This window comes from Falco punctatus, assembly GCF_963210335.1.
Source record: "Falco punctatus genome assembly, chromosome: Z".
NCBI classification, from domain to species: Eukaryota; Metazoa; Chordata; class Aves; order Falconiformes; family Falconidae; genus Falco; species Falco punctatus.
In genome coordinates this window covers 38,205,177-38,227,633 of record NC_137586.1, presented here as the reverse complement: position 1 = coordinate 38,227,633, position 22,457 = coordinate 38,205,177, and the positions used below count along the sequence as shown (strand labels likewise).

Sequence of the window (22,457 nt, the reverse complement as noted above, 5' to 3'; positions counted from 1 at the left end):
ATATGCAGTGTGCTGTGTAGCAAACTTAATTAGGCAGCACTGGGTTAAACTTGTGTACCTTGAGTTATTTAAATGCTTTTTAAAACCTCTCCACTCTGGGTTAACATTTTCTCAGCACCTCTTGGTCAGAATTTCTAAACGTGTGGCTGTTGCTTTCTTGCTTAATGGCACATCTGCCTGGTTGGCTTTCTACATGCAAGCTGGGAGTGCTCATCCTCATTCAAAGTGGGACCATTAATGAGGGACATATAATGCATATGCAGCCAGATCACATAGGTTTGTGCAGATTTTTTAAATTATAAAGTGCAAATGCTACATTAAAAAACCCAAGGAAAATACATTTGCAGCGTAAGAAGGAAAACGATATTACATTCCTCTCACAATTCAGGAACTGATAAAGCATTTTTCTCAGCCTTAATGATTGCAAAAGCACTTAGGTAAATCTATGTGTGGGAAATTTAAACCTGTAAGATAACTATTTCATCATAGCAGTTATAAACACATAAAAGCAGAGCATTACAAAGGAAGCTGCTTGGCAGTGCTTAGTCCATGGATACTAGTAGGTGTTGATGTTTGAGTTTCTTTACAGTTCCAGTAAAGCAGTGCATGGATGGTCCCGTGTTTTTTACCAGCAAAGTGGGTTTATAGGTAAAAAATGATAGGGCAACTAAATGTTTGAGAAAAGGTAAGGAGAATTAGTCCTTTCATTCCTAATCTGTGTTTTAAGAGCTTGCCAGGGAAGACAGCAGCTCTGGTAGCTGCAATGGTCTTGTGTTATACTAAGTGTGCTTTTGCTGTTGTTAAAGTCAGTTTGCATTGCAAGTGGCAGAGAGATAGCAAATTGCTGTTTTTGCTACCAGGCTATAAAATTGCTGGATTTTAGAAAGTGTCAGAAGAGGAATAAGTGGATAGCTCCTAGTTTTGAACCAGGGAAAGCTGCACCATCTGGAAGAAGCTGATCCTGCAGAGCCAAATGCCAGAATATCAGAGGGAGAGAGAGAGAGATTGAAAGTAAACACATTTTGAAGAGGCGCATCTCGGAGCAGACTGTCTAGGAATGTCTTCTACATATCTTTTCCTGAGGGGATCCAGCTTCATCTGATAATGTTGATAGTGGTTATAGTGCAGGATATTCATAGAGAAATGGATTAAAGGTTTGTTTTGTTCTGTTTTGTTTTGTTTTCTCCCTCTTGCATTTGGAAAACTTTCTGCCAGCAATGTATGTTCCTGATGTAAAGCATCAACATTTTTGTGCATCTGTGTGCCTGCTTCTGAAAGGCAAGCAAATTATGTTTAATTCTAGAGGTGGTTATCTCACTCGGCTCTTCTGAATGGTGAACAGCAAGAAATTGTGATACACATAGATAATTTGTCATATCTAGCATTACTAATGGGTAATTAAAAGCTGGAAAGACATCCCTCCCCAAAACAAAGCAAAAGAATCCCCCTCTACCCAACTTTTTGTGTGTAGCACCCTTCTTTCTTTTACAATCATTTAAAAAGTCAATGTTGATGGAATGCTGCCTATTTTCTATGGCTGATCTGTTTCACTCTAGCAGATCCTCACCATCCTGTGAGCTGCAAGTTTTAATGGCTCAGAGGAGGTGCCAAGCATCTATGTCCTGTTCACAGCTGTGCTGCTTGAATGTGTGTGACCTTCATCATACAGCTTCACCCTTCACGCTGCTGACTCCCTACCTGCTAAATGGCAGCAGTGCTAACAGCTGAATAAAAAGTTCTCCAAACGGCAAATGCATAGCAAGTACTATGTATTTTGTTCTGTGGAGTTACGTTTCTCTTGGTGTCACACAGAGCATTTTATGAATACAAACATTTCAGTAAAATAAAATGCTCATGTGAAATCCTTTCCATATAATCCACTTAAAGCAGTCATATCCACTGGTGTGTTGACTGTTGCTTACATAAGCTGTGTTTAACCTAGATTTGTGTTTGACATGATTTTTTCTCTTTTTCTGAGGGGGAGTAAGTGCTGTTGCTCCCATTGATGCTGAAGTTCCAAATAAATACAAAGGCCCCAATATCAGTTTGTCTTTGCTTTTGTAAAGGATCCAAATTAAAATTTTCTTTTAAAATATGTTTACCAAGCTGAGACTCAGTCCACTGGTTCATCATTAGCTGCTCTAACAACTTTGTGTGATCGTAAAATAAAATCAGAATTTCTGAATTCTAAACAGTTTTCTCTTTTCCAGGGTGTTCCTAGGAAACTGTTTCTCCAAAATACTTCTAGTCTGTAAGACCAAAAGGAAGTGTTGTGGTCATCTAGTCAAACCACCTTTGACCAGTTGTCATATGACTCACCAGAATTAATTTCTATTTGAAGTGGAATGTAGCTTTTAGAAGTAGTCCAATGTTAATTAGAACAGTGCCAATAATGGAAAGTTTCCAGAAGTTTTTAAGATGTTCTATTTTTTGCTTTATTTGAGGTTATTGAGCTTTAACTTCTAGCTATTTCACATTACTTTGACTGTCTGTGAGTGTGAATAATACTCCTCTATAGCAGTTTGATGATGAGCATATGTGTTTGGACACCGTGACTTAAAATGCCCATAAAATTCCCTTCCTCAGCTAGGAACACCTCCTAGAACCATTTTCTTGTGGATCTGTCTGTCTCTTTTCATCATTATTGGGATTTTTTCCTGGGTCCTTGCTGTGTCAACACACTTCTCTTGCCTGGGATGCAGGAAGCTAGCAGTGAGGCTTGCAGTCCTGCGCAGTGCAGATGGACAGTAAGCTTGCTTAACCTTTTATGTGCCCAGGTACACTTCGATGAGGTAGTCTGAAGAAGGCATTTTAGTAATTTAATACTTTGTGAGAGACTGAGATTATTTTTTTACTATCTGCTTTGACTTTCACATTGTCCCGGCAAGTAGTGAAAATACAATCAAGTGGTTTTAAGTTATTGTCTGGTGGTAATATATGTGGTGTTAATCCACCAGAGTCCAGTTTTGTCCTTCAGTCTCTCCTGTTAGCAGGTAAAGGAACTAGACAGAAGACTTGAGATATAATAATAGTACTAACAGGAAAGTTTATGAAAGCTGTTATGGTTTTTGAAGCTCCTGAAATGTCTTCCCTGGCAAGAGCAGACATCTCTGTAGCCCATCCCAGATTATGTCAAACAAAGCTTATGTTTGTATACTTCAGAAGATGTATGTTTGCAAATTTGAAGATTGTCTTGGTCAGAAGGAGAAAGGTTTTATTGGTACAGAGATTATTCATAGCCAGTAATCATATACAGAATCACATTTATATTAGGCCATTGTAAAGTCCTTTTATCCCAACAGAAGGCAAAGTAGAAATAGCTCATAAAGATTGTTATCAAATGACATAAACATAGATAGCAGAAATTTTGGCAAGACTGTAGAGACCACACTGCAACCTAATACAAATGGTCTGAATTGAGACCGAAAAGCTTTAGTATACACAGTTGAAAAGTCTATCCCATAAATGATAGCCATGAAAATAATGTTTTTTATTTTCTTTTTCTCAGTTTATAATATGACTGTTGTGAATTATGAGCACAGAGAAATGGATCCATAACTAAGTGACTGTTCTTGGCACATTTCTAATGTCAGAACATGCACAGGGACTATCTAGGAGTTGCAAAGCTGAGATGTTGCCCTTGGTTCAGCCAGGACTTTAAAATAAATAAAATCAGTAACCAGCAGGTTCGTTAATCAAGCATCACTCCAGCCTTTACGTGGTCTGACTTCCAGAAACTGAGAGATACCACCTCACTGGAGGTACTGTCAGCAATTTGTGAGGTGTGGGAATAGTACTTCAGTTGAAAAAACATTTGCTTTTCTTCAGCCTAATGACTGCAAGAAAAGAAAGTTCAGTCCTTTTTCATTTGCCTGGGGGTTGGACTCCAACATTTCCTCAGGCTGGCTGTATGTGTAGCTCTTCGCAGTTTATTTCAGATGGTGATGATGATGATGATGTTTAAGAGCTGCCTGCAGAAATCAGTATTTTAATAGCAGAAAACTTCACTGACAGCTGCAGGACTGCAGTTCAGGGCAGAAAGAGGTATGCTGGAGCTTGTGTCACAGTCTCAGGAAAAGAGAGATTAAGCCAGCAATGACTTTAAAGGACACAGGATGTTCCCCTTTTCTATTTATGTTTGGGGTTTTTTTCACTACAGCTTGTGCCAGAGGAGACAATGCAAATTCCCATCTCTTATTTGAAGTGATAGATCAGAGACAAAGATGCTGGCCATGAAAGAAATAGGCGTGTCTATCAAGTTGTGCTACAAGGCCATCTGAAATGCCGAAGAACTGGTGAAATGAGGTGGTGTAAAATATGCCACTGATACTTCCATAAAGAGCAAAATTATTTTTAATATTTCAAAACTCTAAAACTGAAGCTTGATATAAGTGCTTTTGACTCAATTCTGGATTTTAATTACCTACTTCTAAGTATATGGTGTGCACAGAGTAAGTTTGGAAAAAAATAATCTAGATTTTTCTTATGATTAGGGTTATACTAAACAGTAGTGATACAGGCACTATCAAAAAAAAAAAAAAAACAAACCTCAGACGGGATCAACTTTCCCTGTGGCTTAAAGTACTCTGATCAGAAAACTGCTTGATTTCATATTTAGTATATGCTTTGTGACTGAATTTTTCCATGGCGGATTTATGTAAAGTTTCCTTGTTGGCAAAGCATCATTAAACAAAAGTCCTGGAAATATACTGAGTAGTAGATGGTAGTTTCTTCTTCTGTAGAGAGCAACAATAACATATGATGACAGTTTCAAGGGGGTTTTGATCAGTGAATAGGCTACTCAGGAGAAGTATTTGTTTTGGCAAGACCAATATACCACTGTTGAATATAATATAATGTAACACTTAATTATGGAATACTTTTACTGTCTCACTAGTTCTCAGTGGATTTGCTGAACTGCTGTGGATATCTACACCAATAGAATCCGTGGCAAACCCTTGACTGAATCAACACCTTTACAATTACACTGGTATTTTTGACATTTGAATTTGACCCCATGGCAGAGACCTGCCTTCCTGAGAAGTCATTTAGTAAATGATTTAAGGCCATCTTAAATTAGCACGTGCAGATGTCTGAAGGACTTAAATGATTTATGACAAGAGTTGTATGACTAGCCTAAGGAAAGAAAAAGAATATGTAAGAAATTTCTACAGGTTTATTTGTTATATATCATCATTGCTACAGTAATACAAACATAGAACCCAAGATATTTCAACTGCCAGATGTTAGACTCCAAAGCTAATTAAGTTTAGAGAGCTTAAAGTTTTATCCCCTAGTAGATACTGGATTTAGCACCAGCCTTTCAGTTTTTAAGAAGATTCAATTCTAGGACTAAGTTAGATGGAGTTATGACATACCAGTTTATGTTCAGAGTGATATTAATACAGATCCTCATGGAGTATTGAAATTCGAGATGATTATGCAGTCCGAAGGCTAGATATCCTAATGTCATATGTAATGGTGTAAGCAGAGCTATCAGTTAGAGATGGTCTTTTTTTAAAGTGTGTTGCCTTATAACTCTTGAGTTGTTGGGAGGCAAGTTGTATGGCATGTGGCTATAAATGATTAATTATCTTATATAAACAGAAGTATTGCTTTTAAGCTGGTGTAATAAAGATTTTTCCTCACTTTTCCAAGTCTGAATTATTTCAGAGACTGACCCAGAGCATCTGAGCTGGTTAGGGCACTTCAGATCTAAGGGGAAATTCCCCAGTTGCTTGAGACACACTTTACTTATGACAGCTGGAGCTGATGCTGCTGGAAGTGACCAGGCAGGAGCCCAGGCCCCCTGGAACTTGTTCTCAGCTCTGCCACAAAGCTGCTGTGTGATTTTCCTCCTGTAATTTTGAACTGCTCTGTGGTCTGCTGTGGTACAGTGCACAAGAGGGGTGGCTGGGCAGAGGCCATGGCCACGTTCACTCAGCAGTTGCTACAGTCGCACCTATGAATAGCAAACCTGCTGACACTTCCCCAGGGAGAGAAAATGTGAGTCTTTTTGCCTTTTGTTGTTCCCTACTTTTCCAGTGGGACATGAGTCCTGGCCAGCAGCAGACATGCTGAGCTTCTCCAGAATTTCAGTGTGATTCTTGTTCTTTGAGTAGCTCTCGCTGCTAATAAACTGCCTTGGGACAGAGACTGTGCATCTTCACTTCTACCCGGGCTGTGCCCTTTTCTCTTCCCAACTTATTGCAACTGTCTTGCTTCTAAAGCAGGAAGAAGACTTTGAGGCCATGTATAGTTGTAGGCTGATACGTGTTAATATTTGTGAAGAGCTCTGGGCATGGGAAAGGTATAGTGGAAAGGCAAAGGGTGTTTCAAATACATTAAAATGCGCAGCTGTGGATCATTGTACCTTATGGATGTGTAAGTATGGCTATAGTGCTGCATACATTATCTGTATGTAGCAAAGTGGGTGGAGACCACTGACTGGCTTTTCTGTGGCTATGAGACGGAAAAATGTGCGCTGAATTTCAGCTTTGTTCCACTGGTGAGACTGTGGTAGCTTGCCCTGCTGTTGTGCAAGATGTGTTTCTTGGGGCTTAAGTGGTAATTTCAAGCATTCTCTGCTGTCTTCTTTCCTCCTCTGCTTTTCTCTCCCCAGCCTGTCCTAACATCTGTGTCTTTTTTTATCTTGCTTTTTTCAGAATGTGTGGCATAATTATGACAACTGCTTTGATTGTGGATTGTCATTGACCCTTGCTGAAGAAGCACTTCGTCATTCAGCACGAATGCATCACGTAGCACTGCTGAATTCATTGACTTTTTATCCAACTTTAGACCCCTACAGTTCGTAAAATGCTATCTGCAATAATTTTCCATGCTCTTGACCTGTGTCAACAGCTACTTTACCCAACTGTCTTCATTTATTTTTGTGGTGCAAACTGGCTGCTGCTACTATGACTCAGAGAATACTGTTAGGTCAGGAAAATAGCTTGATGTTTAATTATAATTTTAAAAACCCACAAAATTCTTCTTAAGCTGAACAGTCCAGCTTTGGGGGTCTCACTTCCGTGATTCTGCACATGGATAGCAGGAGATGTGCCAATAGTCTTAGTCACCCCTCCTGCATGCCTGAGTAATGGCTTCGGTCTCAGTTGTTCAGTAACCAGGATATAGCCCTCGGATATTACTATATCCTCCTGCACACTTCAATCATAAATTTATTGACTTTTTGTTTTTGTTACAACATGAAATGTAAAAAGAGTGTTGTCAAATGATATGCTTAAGTAGATCTTGGGTCACAGAAGATTTCATGATGGGACAACTAGGGTACGTATGGTTTTTGTTAGAAGCATAGATTCATAGAATGGTTTGAGCTGCAAGGGACCTTAAAGATCATCTAGTTCCAAGTCCCCTGCCATGGGCAGGGACACCTTCCACTCGACCAGGTTGCTCAATGCTCCATCCAACCTGGCCGTCAACACTGCCAGGGATGGGGCATCCACAGCTTCTCTGGGCAGCCTGTTCCAGTGTCTCACCACCCTCACAGTGAAGAATTTGTTTCCAACATCTGATCTAAGTCTGCTCTCTTTCAGTTTAAAACCATTACCCCTGGTCCTGTCACTACACTCCCTGATAAAGAGTCCTTCCCCATCTTTCTTGTAGGCTCCCTTTAGGTACTGGAAGGCCACTATAAGGTCTGCATGGAGCTTTCTCCAGGCTGAACAAACCCAATTCTTGTCAGCCTGTCTTCACAGGAGAGGTGCTGCAGCCCCCTGATCATCTTTGTGTCCCTCCTCTAGACCTGGTCAAGCAGGTCTATGTCTTTGTCATGCTGGGGACCACAGAGCTGGATGCAGTACTCCAGGTGGGGTCTCACAGGAGCAGAACAGAGGGGCAGAATCCCCTCCCTCAACTTTGTAGCCACACTTCTTTTGAGGCAGCCCAGGATACAGTTGTCTTTCTGGGCTGTGAGTGCACATTGCGTGCTCATATTCAATTTTGCACCCACCAATACTCCTGAGTCCTTCCCCACAGGGCTGCTTTCCACTCATTGCCTAGCCTGTATTTGTATTTGGGATTGCTCAGACCCAGGTGCAGGACCTTACACTTGGCCTTGTTGATCTTCATGCTGTTCACATGGGCTCACCCCTCTAGCCTGTCAAGGTCCCTCTGGATGGCATCCCTTCCCTCTAGAGTAGAAACTAGAACAGTCTTTCTCCTATGGCCAATCTGGGCCAATCACAGTCTCATGTTCTGTCTCTGAGAGTGGCAGCCCTACTCCCGTCCTTTTATAATTCATATGTATGTGAGTGGTGAGGGTCTTCAGGCAAATGAAGAATTATGTGTGCCAGATGCAGCATGAGATCAACCCCATGGGGAAGGAGGATGCTCACCCAGGATGCTGCAATGCTGTCCAGTGCCAACTTCCCACTGACATGTGTAATGTTCCCTCTTCTGCTGGTCTGTCCTGGCTCTGTAGAGATTCGCTCCTTGCTTGGTGATACTTTCCATGTCCCCTGTCTTAAGTTTTCTCTCTCCCTGTTTCTCTTAAATCTGTAGTGTTCCCATGGCATCTGCTTTCTTGTTATCTGAGCAGGAATTTCTAAGTTCTTCTTACAAGTGTAGGACAGATTGAGGTGAATGACAGCAGGACAAGGGATAAAGCCATGATTACATTTGGGAGTGGCACCTTCAGCAACTCTTCTTCACAGACCGAAGACCTACATCTTCATGTTTAATTGTGCAATATAAAAATCATAGATTCTGGTATGAAATGTATATCCTACTTCAAAGTTAGGGTGGTTTTTTTCCCCATGCATATTTTCCTCAAAATGGAAAGGATTACATGCCAGCTTGCCTGTAACTTCTGCTTTATTGTAATGGCATTTTCACATACTGAACTTGACACGTTTTTAGTCAATTTGAAAATATTTATTCAAGCAAACACTCTCACGATATATTTGAAAAAGTACTCTTTCACAAGAGTGTAATGTTTGTATGTTAAAAACCACACCACTTTTAAAAATTGGTAGATTATTTTTTTCAGCATGTTATTTTTTTTTCCATTTTTCAAATCTTTTTTTCACAGTTTTATTACACTAGAGGAAGTCTTGCTCCAGCATACTTACATGGGGCTCCTTTGCCAATAATTCTATTGAATGAATGAGAGTGAAAATGGTAGAGATTAGTTTTGTTTCACACAGACCTAGCATTACATTATAATTTTTAGTACTTAAAGAGAGTGTTTGAATTAGCTCAGAGCACCTTTTATGCGACAGCACTGTTCTATGCATGTCTGTAAAGAAAAGCTGCATCGTGCACAGAACAGCCCCATGAGTGCTGAAGTGACAAGGCTGGAAATGGTGATTTTTTAATTTTTTTTTTTAGTTTGGTCTCCAATCTGGCTTGGCTTTGATTTCTAGACTTTCAGGAAATGGAACTTTTGAAGCTGAAGTCAATGGGAAAAAGGGCACTGTTCCCCCTCAGTAAGTGTGACTTTATGGAAATGTTAAAATGCACCTCATTGTTTGCATAGAGTCTCCTTTTGGCAAGAAATGGGAATCTGTATAATCAATTACACCAGAGATTTTCCTTCAAGGCCTTCAGGTTAGAAAGTGTGGACATTTTTTGAAAGAAAATATTTTTATACGAATGAGCTCTTTTCATACGAAATCAAACAAGCCCAAGATATAACAGGCATTTGACAGTGGCATGTGGATGAATACCCATAAAATACTCAAATGCATGTCAGAATACTAAAATAACTGCTGAGTCTTGACCATGTGTTCATTAATATAACCCAGTGATTGCACAATTTCATTTAAACTGGCGAGTTTATCTGTTCACTTAATACAGAAAAAGCCTAACCCCTGTGGTTCAGTGGAGTGAGCTATTCTGCTTTTATATCAATTATATTTTCTGTAAACCAAATTTTATACACTGACTTCTCAGATGAGAACATTGTCTACCTATGTTTTTAATTGTATTTTAGATGGCTGTAACAGTATGTCCTCAGAACAAAAACAATTAGTAAGCAGATCTCAACATAAGGTGTCTGCTAATAGTCTTCCAGACAAGGCTATAATCAGGACTGCGATCAGGCATGTTGTGGTGTTTTAGATTACTCTGTTTAGTATCTTGCACTGTCTCCCTCATAACGTGCACAGTCACTGACTGGGAATGGCCATTTTTACTTCCCCCTTTCACTGGTGTGGGTATCTGTAGTGCTCAAAGTGGGTCCTAATGTTTTACACCAGGTTTGTCTAGTTTGGAGAAAAGGAGGGGAGGTGGAGAGGGTGGTGCTGGTCTCTTCTCGCTGGGATCCAGCGATAGGACACATGGGAATGACTCAATAGTGCACCAGGTAAAGTTTAGGCTGGACATTAGGAATCATTTCTTTACCCAGAGGGTTGTCAAACACTGGAACAAGTTTCCTAGATAGGTGGCCCCAAGTCTGCAAGTGTTTAATAGGCATTTAGACAATGCCTTTAATATACTTTAACTTTTGGTCAGCCCAGAATTGTTCAGATAGTTGGACTAGATGATCATTCTAGGTCCCTTCCAACTGGAATATTCGATTCTATTCCATTCTATTCCATTCCATCATTAGAGAGCTGTCTGCACTATCTTCCCATATGAATACTTAGGCTAACATGCCATTTATTCCCCTCTGTATTTGTATGAAATCAAATGGCCCTTTCACTTACAGTAATTTTGTGCATACATAGAATTGTCATTAGGTCTCATGGGAAGACAAGAGGTTAGATTTCTTTTTTCTGGCTTTGGATCTGATCACGCAAGCTGCACAGCCCTCATGTAAAATTACTTTTTCGTATGTTTTCCCACACTTTGCTAGGAGGTGAGGAAATGGGAATTATGGGCAACATCCAGCATGTAAAAAGGGCAGGCCCTGCAACAGACTCTTAATCTGAACTACAGTCACTTTTTTTTAAAAAAAAGAGACTAGATAAGATACAGAAAAATATTTATCTATACCTTACTAAAAGCTAACCATCTACTATTATGTGTTCAATTATTTTTCCAATAAACTGGAATTGTGCAATGACACAGCGTTTATGATTGCCCGGGCTAAATAACTGCCTGATAAGTGTTCTTGATAATGTCTGGAATAAAGGAAATAGAAAATGAATTAATTGGGCATTTTTTTTAAGGCATCAATATATGCGTGTATCAGTCTCCACAAGTATTATGCTGCCTTTATGTTCCAACCTTTTTAATGGTCAGCAGATAACTGCAGCTGAATAGGCAGTAAATAAATGGAGGCAACATATTTTCACAGTGAATAGTAAGGATTTAGCAATTTTTCTTGTCAGGAAAAACCCTTTCATTTAAATGATATTAGGTGGTTGAAGTTCAAACTTGTGTGTTGCACAGGCTCCTGGAATACTTTACACTTGCCTGGCTCCATTTACAAAAGAAAGGCATTTTTCAAAAACTTCTCACATTTGCTAATGGTAGCTTTTATAGCAGCCTTGATGTACAGGAGTTCCTAATTACAAGATGCCCTGAGTCTCTGATTTGCAGCTCCTCAAGGCAATAGTAGTGTTGTACCTTCCTCCATTAATGTTTATGTATCCAAATCAGAAATTGTAGTGGTAGAAAGTTTAATCCTCTTCTGCTGAGTCTATCTCATTGTTTTTCCTTTGTTGGCCCTTTGACAACACTATCAGATCCTCAGATTGTGTTGGTGGTAGGCATTTGTAACTCCTCCCTGCAGACTCAAGATAGGGATGAGTTTTTGTAATGAGTTACCATGCATGGCAAGGTGTGCTCTGTGTGCTCTTGGCCTAGGCAGTGTTGAAATTTATTGACTTAAACAACTTTCTTAACATGGTTAACACTCCTACAGCTGAGGATGAGTCAAGACGACAGTAAATACTCTTTCAGCATAGAAGTTTGAGACCTCTCACTTAGTTGTAAATGTTTCAGGCACTGAGAGCGACATCTCATAAGGCTTGGAAGATGATCTATATAAACTGAAAACCATGATTGCTTATTGAGACCTGTTGAAGGTTTTTTGTTATTGGTTGCTAAATACTAGTAATAGAAGAAGATCTCGGTCCATGATCTGCGACAATCCAGGCAGCTGTGGAGTCAGGGGTCAAATGATACATAGGATGCCTCTCAGTTGGCTTCAGATGTGTTGGGAGGTCTGGGCTACCTGCAAGGAAAGAAAATAAACAAGCTTCTGTTGTGAGGGTCTGCAAAAGAAGGCACGTATTAGTAGCAAGTGACAATGAACCCTAGTTCCTTATAAGTTGGTTCTAAATCAGCCTGTTTTCATGGAGCAGAGGTCTAGTCAAGAGGGTTGTTGATCCCACTCTAAAGCAGCTGTAAGGCTTAGTGCTTACCAGAGTCTTTTGGCTCTCCCTCCTCTGGCCTTTGCCCAGACATGCTCTGTGCATCTTACAGGCCTCCAGACTTTGTTACATCAAATGGCACCTAAGACTGACCAGCTGTCTGCTACTGCTGAAGGGACCTCTGGATCCTGTAATGTGTGAAGGGGACAGAGAGCTCTCGGCTCTTTGAGAGGGCATCCACCAAGATGGATTTCAGCCTGAGCTGAAAGGGAAGCACAGAAAGGCACACTATTAAATTTCTCAATTCTCTCAGTAGCAGAAAGAGATCTATGATTGTTCCTAGAACATTTAACAGAGAAATGGGCTGTATATTTTCTCCTCTCGAAGAATACTCTTGACCCTGAAGTTCTTGGGAAGAGCTTGGGAAGAGGAAAAATTCATTTCTTCTTTTTAGAGAAAACAATGAAGCCTTGCCAATCTTGGTAAAGAATGCCCTGGGAATCCTTTCATGGCAAATTCAGGGATGTCTTCCTGTATTTTCACCTGACCAAGTAGAGGCCAGAGTGGTATAATAGAGGTGGTGGAGGTAGGCGTGGTGTGGATCTGAAGCAGAATTTCTGTTAAGGTAAATGGACCTCTGTATAAGGATTTGAAGCTGAGTTGTGGATGCATAGTAGAGAGATTATCCTGCTCAGGGGAAACATTAACACCATCTCTGACAAGTGACAAATACATATATGAGCTGAAAGTAAACATTTTTTATACATTTGTATGTTCCTGTGCGTACATGGATATTCATAAACAGCACAAATAAAAGGTACAGAGTTGGCTGCTACTAGCAAATGGCTGTCTCGGAGAGAGGTGAATTAGATTTTTATAGTTAGATCCTGTGAAACAATTCAGCAGAAATATAGGCAGTCAGGAAGCTAGATGTGTGTAAATATAACTTGAGTTTCTGTGTGGATAGTTTATATTATTTACATTTATAGAAACTAACTCCCATTTAGAATAGCTAATGCAGAAATAATGGCAGAATCCTGTCTGCTCTAACCTTGTTGTCACTTCTGGTGTCGCCCTTTCTAGATCTGTCATGAATCTTTGAAGAGGTATCAGGCAGACAGGGATATAGCTTTCTGAATTACATTTTTAACCATTATATTTCTTTTCCTGTTTCAAGCTCTTCTTGTTGTTGTTGTAATTTGACCTGTTGCTCGGTACCCAGCTGTTTCTCCTGAGGGAGAATATACTATAAAGTTTCAGAGTTCCTGTCTGAGACAGTCTTAATGAAGAGTCACTTTGATAAGAATACAGTTTAATTTTGGTTTTCTCATTCCAGGCGGTGAAGGTGATTTAGATACTGGTTTAGCAAAAAGTTTGAATAATTTTCTCACTGTTTTTGTTTTCAGGAACAGACTTCAATAACAATTAAAGAACAAAAACAAAAAAATCCCTCACCCTGTGAGAAATTTAATTAATTTATCATTGTAATATACTGTTATATCTTGTAAAAGTAACTGGATTATAAATTTGAAAGGAGCTAGTCTAAAATAATGATCAAAAGATGATAGTCAATGAAGTCCTTCTAGCAGGGGATTTAAGTAGTTGTTCAGGGAGATTTGTAACACTAACTAAATTGGATGTATTCCTTAGTGAACAGTATGCCAAGGTGAGCTGTGTGTTCCAACTGCCAAAATGAACTCTTTAACATGAAATATGTCTTGGACTACAGTAATGGGAAACTTCCCAAGATTTCACACATTTCTTGATAATCTCCACGGAACCTTAACACTTTCCATATGTTTTCCTGGTTGGCAGGTGGAGTGGATACAACAGCAGGTGGTTAAAAGAAGGATAAAGAGGGATTATAAACCTGGTGGTACCCAGTCCACTTATTTCAATGATCCCAAGTGGCCAAGCATGTGGTACATGGTAAGTACATACAGGGTCATTGGCCCTGTTTCATGCTAGCATTTAGTTGTGTGCTGTGATATTTTGAAAAAAGGCAAAATAGTATGTTCAGAAAAAGCAAATTTTGGGGTTTTTATGTAACTAAAGAAGGTCTGGAAACTCGTTACAAGAGTTATAAAGAATTCCCACTGGGCCCTGCAATAGAAAACATTTAATGCATTCATTCATGAATGCTTCCTATTGCAGGATGTCTTGGGAATTACTTAGTAGAGGATAAACTTTCACCAAGGAGAATGGAAGAAACTTAGCCATACTCTGTGAGAGCATTGAAACCACTTGTTTTCAGTGTGCCTAGTTCTCTGTCTCCAACATGATATAGTATGCGTGTGATATAAATGTCTCATGTTCTGAAACAGAAGAACCACAAAACACTGACTTCTCAGTGTTATAATTACACTGTTTTTATTAATTAACAATTGCATTGTTGAAATAAATGGGTTGCTTGTGCTGTGTCTGACATGAGCTGCATGTTTTCCAAGGAGAATGTTTTTTGTTGTTGTTGTTTTTTGTTTTTTCCCTGATAGTCACAGTTAAAGCTTGAAGTGGAACTTCTGTATTCACAGTTTTTTTAAAATATCCTCATTTTGCCTAGGAAGGTGCAAGTCATAGAATCATAGAATCATAGAATGGTTTGGGTTGGAAGGGACCTTTAAAGGTCAATTCCAGTCCTCCTGCAAGTGACATCTTCAGCTACATCATGTTGCTCAGAGCACCATCCAAACTGGCCTTAAACAATTCCAGGGATGTGGCATCTACCACTCCTCTGGCCCTCTGGGCAATCTTTTCCAGTGTCTCACCACCCTCATAGTAAGAAATGTCTTCCTTATACCTAGTCTGAATCTACCTTCTTTTAGTTTAAACTGTTATCCCTTGCCCTGTCACAACAGGCCCTAATAGAAGTCTGTCCCCATCTTTCTTAGAAGCCCACTTGAAGTATTGAAAGGCCACAAATAAGGTCTCCCAGGAGCCTTCTCTTCAGGCCGAATGACCCCAATTCTCTCAGCCTTTCCTCATAGGAGAAGTGTTCCATCTCTATCCCTCCAATCATTTCTGTGGCCCTCCTCTGGATGTGTTCCAATAGGTCCATGTCTTTCCTGCACTGAGGGCTCCAGAGCTGGATACAGCACTCCAGGTGGGGTGTCATGAGAGTACAGCAGAGGGGCAGAATCACCTCCCTCAGCATACTGCCACTTTTCTTTTGATGCAGCCCAGGATACAGTTGGCTTTCTGGGCTGTGAGGCGCACGTTGCCGGCTCACGTCCAGCTTTACATCCACCAGTACAATGAAAAGTTGTATTTAGTAGGCAGTTGACTCCAGCTGACGTCTCCATTTTTGCTGATAAAAGACTTGCTCTCTTTTTCTACTGTCCTGTTGATGTAGCTCTAAATCCCTACATGTTATTTTCTCACTACCTCCATCACCTATGTTGCTGACAGTAAGACACTGAGAAGATTTTATGACTTGATAGATTGAATTGCATCAGACAGGGAGGAGAATATGCTTTTCTGGCAATAATATGTAACGTAATTTTCCTGTAAGTAGATACTGTCTTTTCAGATTTTTTTTTTACTTTCAAAGAATTGTTTTATTATTTCAGATAAATGAACAAGGTTGTCCTAACACAACTTTAAAAATATTTTTAAGTTTTTATTAATTTCATTTTGGCCTGTAGTTCATTGCTGTAGACACTGAAAAACAAAAGAAGTCATAGCTAATTTGTAACTAACAGTAAACAGTTGCTGTTAGTAAACTCAGTCAGAAGTCCGTATCTTCGTGGATACATCACATGAGCATGTTGTCAGTCAGAAAGTCTAGTAGATCTGCTATTCTGTTTCCTATGTTCTTGTGTTTTAATTAGAGGTTAATTATAACTCTACTTCTAAATTCCTCTTATTTTTATTAAAGAGTTGTACTACTAACTCTTCTTTTCTGATGGAAAAATTGTTCCGTATTACTCTTTCTGAGCAATTAGAGGTCTATATCTTTCAGGCAGTAACTCTCCTCATACAGCAGAAATCTATTTCATTTTTCTTGAATCGCAGTATTGGGTTGATGTAGCTAAGAGGCTTTTTTAGCAGTTCATTGTCCACTTTGAAAACAGCTTTTATCCACATGCCATTCTTTACGATTGTTTGTGAAAGCTGTATTATTTTGGGTCATGAGATTATGGTAGGTCTTTTTCCCAGTTTACTGAAAGGTGTATACTTGTCTGTCTACTCTAATATGTATGTTTATTCAGTCTGACTATCCTATAACCATGTGCATAAAGTGACAGGCAGATTCCAATAAATGACAGTAGATCATGATACTGTGTCCTGTCAGTTCTCATTTTTAAAAAATTGTATTTCAGCATTTTTAATCAAAACTAGAAAATAACAGTGATTTATCTTTAGGTAGTGCGCTGTAATTGCTACAGACTTTCATCTCTGTTAGACTAAGAAAAGGGAGGCCAAATTTCAAGACAATAACAGCAGTCAAGCAAAAACGCACTATACACCCTGCGAGGATCCAGTGGTCCTTATGGATCCCTTCCAGCTTGAGATACTCTAGGATTCTGTGATATATCATCGAGGTTACCTTATGTAGTTTTTCTTTTGTACTCCTAGATTTATTTACAAGGTTTTTAGTGCTATCATAGCTTTTTGGTGGAACTAGATTAGTGGCGTGTTTTTTTATCTGATAATAAACGCTTATAGCAGTTGCCTCTCATTGTATTGGGGAAGGTATTTATAAATCAGTTGTGTTGCCTAGCCACACTGCTTCACATCTGCCCCACAACTGCCAGTCTATCAGAGAAAGCACTTCAGGGCAGCAAATGGACTTTACTGTTTGTCTTGTACAACTTTCAGGATATTGTCATTTCTATACCTGTGGCAAAGTCCTCACTTGCAGACCCTCTGGGAAGGGGCTTTTCCTGACTTATAGCATTTACCTCTACTGAATATCTGTATATTTGCAATATCTTTAGTGGTAGCAATTTGATGACGTTGTGTTGAGAGAGATCGGCAAAGTATTATTGAGTACACTATTTCAGCAGAGAGAATAGCTAAAAATATGTGAATGGGTTGACTTCAGGACTGACGGGTCATTACCAGATATCCTCGTATGACTGTATTTGTGATTGTAACCATAGCGACTTTTGTTAATCTTACTTACCTGTATAAACTGAAGGGGGGGGGGGGGGGAAGGAATTCAAGGTTAGTTAATGGTTTCAGTCATTGCTATGTCAGAAAGAGTTTTTTAGGTTGCTGGCTGCAATTGTGGTATTGAGAAAGTAATAAAGTATTATCGTGTACAGGTTTGCATTTGGATTAATAAGTAACTTCACGGTGGGTTAAGATTGATACCTTTGGCCGTTGAACTGGCATAATCTCTAACAGGACTGTAAATGTATTTCAGATTTGTTGACACAAGTCCTTTTATTCAAAGACTTTGTCAAGCAATATCTGATTGACGTTTTCCCTCCGTCTTTTTTTTCTCAAGTACCAGCCCTTGTAGTTCTAATTGCCTGGGCTAGAAATATATTTTAGTTTGTGTGATATCCATGCTAAGAAGTTACAAGGTGGGTTCAGGCCTTTTTTCCCATCTGGGCCATCAAATGGTTTAAAAGTATCTCTCAAGAGTTATTCTGTGAAAAAATTAGAAGGTCTTTTTTTAATCACTCTGTTTTTTTCCATTTGCTCTAAACACATTCGTACAAAGAGCAGAGAGATTAGGAATATAGTTATTTAAAACCGTAATGGTTCTGTGGAAGCTGAAGCAGACAGAGCTTCCAGAGCCACTCATTACCTGAACAAGTATATTTGTACTTTTCACCAAGGCATTATCTATTGAGAAATTACAGCTTCTCATGCTTTCTAATAACAAGGAAAAGGCAATTTTCTTCTGACTTCCCTCCCTCAAAGCAAAGAAAGTTGAAAAAAAACCAAGTGCTTTATCATGACCTCTGAATCCTGAGGCATCTGTGCTTAAGAGTAACATAAAATATTTTTATAAATTAAGTAACACATGAAAATTCACCTGTTCAACTGTTACTCAAAACTGAGCTATAGTTGTTGGGTCCAGCTTGCTCACAATTAGCTGATATCAAATAAATAAAATCAAAGGGAAAGAAGGTCCCTAGTTAACATTCCTTTCCAAATTTTGAGTCAGGAGAGAGTGAAGTCCCATATGCCATCCCCTGAGCTCATCTATCTTTGTATCATCATGTTACATCTAATTAATTTCTTCTCTTTCATTGAGGTTGACAGAATACCTTGTTTGCCAATAACTGGATGAACTGTATACACCCAGTTTGCATAACTGAAAGAGGTTCAAGTCAGCCCTGAAGCCCTACTGCTATCTGAAACCATTGTACTTAACTTGTAACAGTAACAGTGTCTTTGGAATGACTACGGGGACTTTGTGCCTAACCAGTTTCACTGTACTTGCCGGTTGGTTTAATGAGTATCCTCATCTTGCCTGCATGGAAGGATGGTCATAAAAACCAGTGGAAGTACATATAAAAAACCTAAAAATATGTGCAAAGATGTGGTTAATATAGCTAGCATTGACTTAATAGACTCCAGTCACAAGACTCTCTTTGCTGACCGTTCCTTTTTGCTCCCCGCTTTAGAAGAGCTTCGTAGTGGTCAGATGAAACTGGAATTGCAAGGGCACACGAGCACAGCTTTCTGCAGCTGTAATCTAGCTCTGCTGTGATGCTGGGCTCCATTGCATGTTGTTTTAAAATAGAATGTAACCGCAATAAATTAATTTAGCCTTTTTTTTTTTAACAAACTATTGTTAGACTACAAAGACACTGATTATGTCTCCACAGCCAGTTCAGACAGGCACAAGTATTTTTCAACACTGATCAAGGATAATCCGCTCCAGTACTGTTATCATCCCTTCTATTGTTAATAATAATTGCTATTGCTGACAGGGACCTCTGATTTGGAGAAGTTTCCACTTCCTACCAGGTTCTTTCCACACTGCATGGCCTAGTTACTGCTGGGCAGGAATTGAACATGTAACAGGATATTTCTGTGGGACTAAGAATTTGCTGGTGGAGGAGTATGATATTTTGAGACGTGAGGCTAGAGGACAAGGCACGGTTCAGTTGGAGCACCTGAGAATAATTGTGGTAGCTAAAGTCTATAAGCCAAATGTTTTCTTACCACTGGATGCCACTTCATCAGAGAAGAGGAAATAAGTATCCAGAGGTTACTCCTTATAGCTAGAGAAGGTATGGCACTGTCGGAGATACACGAGGGAAAGCTGGAACTACCATTGCAGTAAATCTCCGGGGCAAGATGGCATTCCTCAGAGAAACTACAGCATAAAATAACTGAGCTACCCATGAAAATAAATAATACAACTTTAAAAATGCTATTCTACTCAGAGAAGAAGCTAGGCAGGGTCTCTCAAATGCATACTTGGGAACCATCCTGAAAATTTTTATAGCAGTGAACCTTACCTGAGAACATAGGAAAACAGCTGACAATATAACTTCGGTTGTAAACAACAGCAAGAAGTGGAACACGGGAACTTGCCTGTCAGGTTCTCAGATAGAAAATGGGTGAGATGGTCACATTCATAAGCTGCTTGGAATGGAGGAAGGAGGACACCAGCTATTAAATATCTAAACTAAAGAAAACGCTGTCTTTAAATTGTCGTTGCTAAACACATCCCACACCAGCATAAAGGATAACTCAAAGCCTCACTGAAGTAAAGCTTTCATTTTGTTTTATGTGTATTTTAGGTCTACAATGATGTCAGCTTACCTTCTGCCTTAAATCATTTGAAGGCTTGTTTTTGCTGTTGATCTCTAAAAATTAATTACTTCCTCTTCTGAAAATTATTTTCCTTTTTCTGAATCTCTTTCCTTTTCTCAACCTTTGTTATTTTCTCTTCACATTTATTCCCTGTTATTCCTTCTTTCTAGAAGTAAACCATACTTTGGGAGAGTAGGTGGAAGACAAAATACATTTGGAGAGTGCTAACAGCAGATGATTTCACAGTCTTCTGTTTGGGACCCAAAAGAAGGGCTTTTGTAAACCTGCATTGTACCTCTCCACAGTCTGCTAGTTTTCTCCGAGAGGTAGCAATATAATGGAAAAGGACTACAAGACACTATAATTTATGTAGTCTTTCTAAAAATAGGAAAACCATACTAGGTAAGCATAATGTATTTCAGTTGCTGAAGAAGTCAGATTTTCTCACAAAACTTCTGAAAAGATACTCTACTAGAAATCTGTAAACCTAAGAAAAGATACAATGCCTGGCAGTCCTGTTTCTCCAACTGCTTATGTTATGACTTAGCTCTGGGGTCTTTGGGAAGAGCATTTCTGATTTCCAAAACTGGACTGAAAGTACAAGCAGATGTACAAATGCAAAGTGTTTTAGGGGATTCAAGGTGGAAGAGGATTATAGCAGTGCCAGCAGGGCACAATAAAACTAGGCGATTGAGCCACAGTAGAAAGAGTGTTTCCAGATTGTTTGGTGAATAATACTTGGTAAATTACTTGGATGAGACAGCTATATAATACTGTTGCACAATTATAGATGTAGTGTGAGGTTGCTAAGGCTTTTAGAAAGTTGTTGAAGATAAAAAGACTTGCTGGGAAGTTTAACTCATCAGCCAATATTTATCAGTCATCCTTGTGTATTTGCACCAGAACATTTGTGGTACAAAGAGATGAAATATAATTTGTACTGCAGTTGAGAGCAGTCTTTGCAGACTGGTGAGATCTGAATTAGCTGCATCTAGGGCTGGTTGCCTTGAGCTCTAGTGCTGAAACCATAACCCAGGAGAAATTGCTTACTTTTCACTTCCAGTGAGGACTATGAAGTCAGCATTGCTTTGAGCTTTGGTGAAGGGTCTGGTGAACCCAGCTCATTTTGTTTCTTCAGAAAACTCCTCCAGTACACTACATAGTGCTCGCCAGTTATATTTGTGAGCTCCCAGGTGAGCTATACTAGCATTCACAGGAACGGACAGACATTTGTGTTCTGACAGGGTATCGTTGACTCTGGATGGCAGCCAGAATGGGGCTAATAAGCCTTTATCAGCAATGAGTAATGTGAGTCTCCTAAGGTCCTGTAGCGATGAAATGACGTAGAGGTGAAGAGTTAGACAGGCCACTTGCCTCCCTTATGCCACTGATGAAATCAGCCCTGTGGGGAGCTGGCTTATCTTGTGCCTCTTCCAACTCCAAGTGATAGCAGCAGTGCAAAGAAAAGGATTTTGTGTTCCTAGCCTGGCCCTCAGTAAGGTCAGCTAAGGCAAGTGGGGTGGTGGAAGGAGACAGTGAGGATAAAGGAAGGAGTGACAAATACCTGATAGGATGGTCTGGAGAAAGGCAGAGGGAGGAGGAGAGGTCACACTGGGTCTGAGTGCGAGCCATGGTACAGAGGAGACAGTTCAGGACTGAATTTCACCTGCCATATGCTAACACCACAGTAAATGAGTACATGTCACCCTCCTTTACAACTTCCTAAAAATTTATTTCCAGCCCACCTATGCCGGGCATTGGCAGCTAAGGAAAAACCTCACTCTTTTTATTGCCCTCCCAAGAATTGTTCTTTCTCTCTCCATCAGTGCAGTGGAAGCCAAATCATTGTTCTTTCCGAGGTGACATGGCATACTTCTAAGTGTTTTGCATATTTTGTAACTCGGCTTGGTTGTTGCATGCAAGTTTTTGTATTTGTTTTTTTTTAATTGCATGCAAAGTTCAAGCTTTTGGTGTTCTGGAAAGCTGGGAAGACGGTCTGTGACTTAACTTCGGTAGAAGTGCTTCTAGAAAGAATCAAATTGCCTATAAAGACATTACCTTGCAAATCTGTATTTTTTTATTAATTTAGGTCAAATTGTTTTTTATTTATTATTAATTTAGGTCAAATTGTTTATTACCTGACCTTATGTTACTAGTTCTACCTTGCTCACAAACAGCAAGAGGAGTGTTTGTGAGCAAGGTAGAACTAGTAACACAAGGTCAGGTAATAAACAATTTCACCTAAATTAATTTCCTGTTGGAAGACAAAAGCATACTTTAAATAGTCAAAAAACTGTAGAATTGGATTTATCCTTATCTCCTGAAAAGAGATTGTTAATGCAACTAGTTTAGCAAGATTAGTGAGTAGTTTAAAGACAGAATTACCAGACAGGCTACTTGATCTGTTCCTCTGGGGCATTCGGTTCTGACTTCCAGATAAGCAGCCCT

At 39.5% G+C, this 22,457-nt stretch overlaps 1 protein-coding gene across 2 annotated transcripts in view; it reads left to right on the top strand.

The window, feature by feature from the left end:
- Positions 1-22,457, top strand: part of PCSK5 (proprotein convertase subtilisin/kexin type 5) — a 197,585-nt gene that overhangs the window by 35,109 nt on the left and 140,019 nt on the right. For both annotated transcript variants that reach the window (XM_080372918.1, XM_080372917.1), the window contains exon 3: positions 14,100-14,213. In XM_080372918.1, coding sequence (XP_080229044.1) covers positions 14,100-14,213 — 114 coding nt within the window. The remainder of the gene's footprint in view (positions 1-14,099; positions 14,214-22,457) is intronic.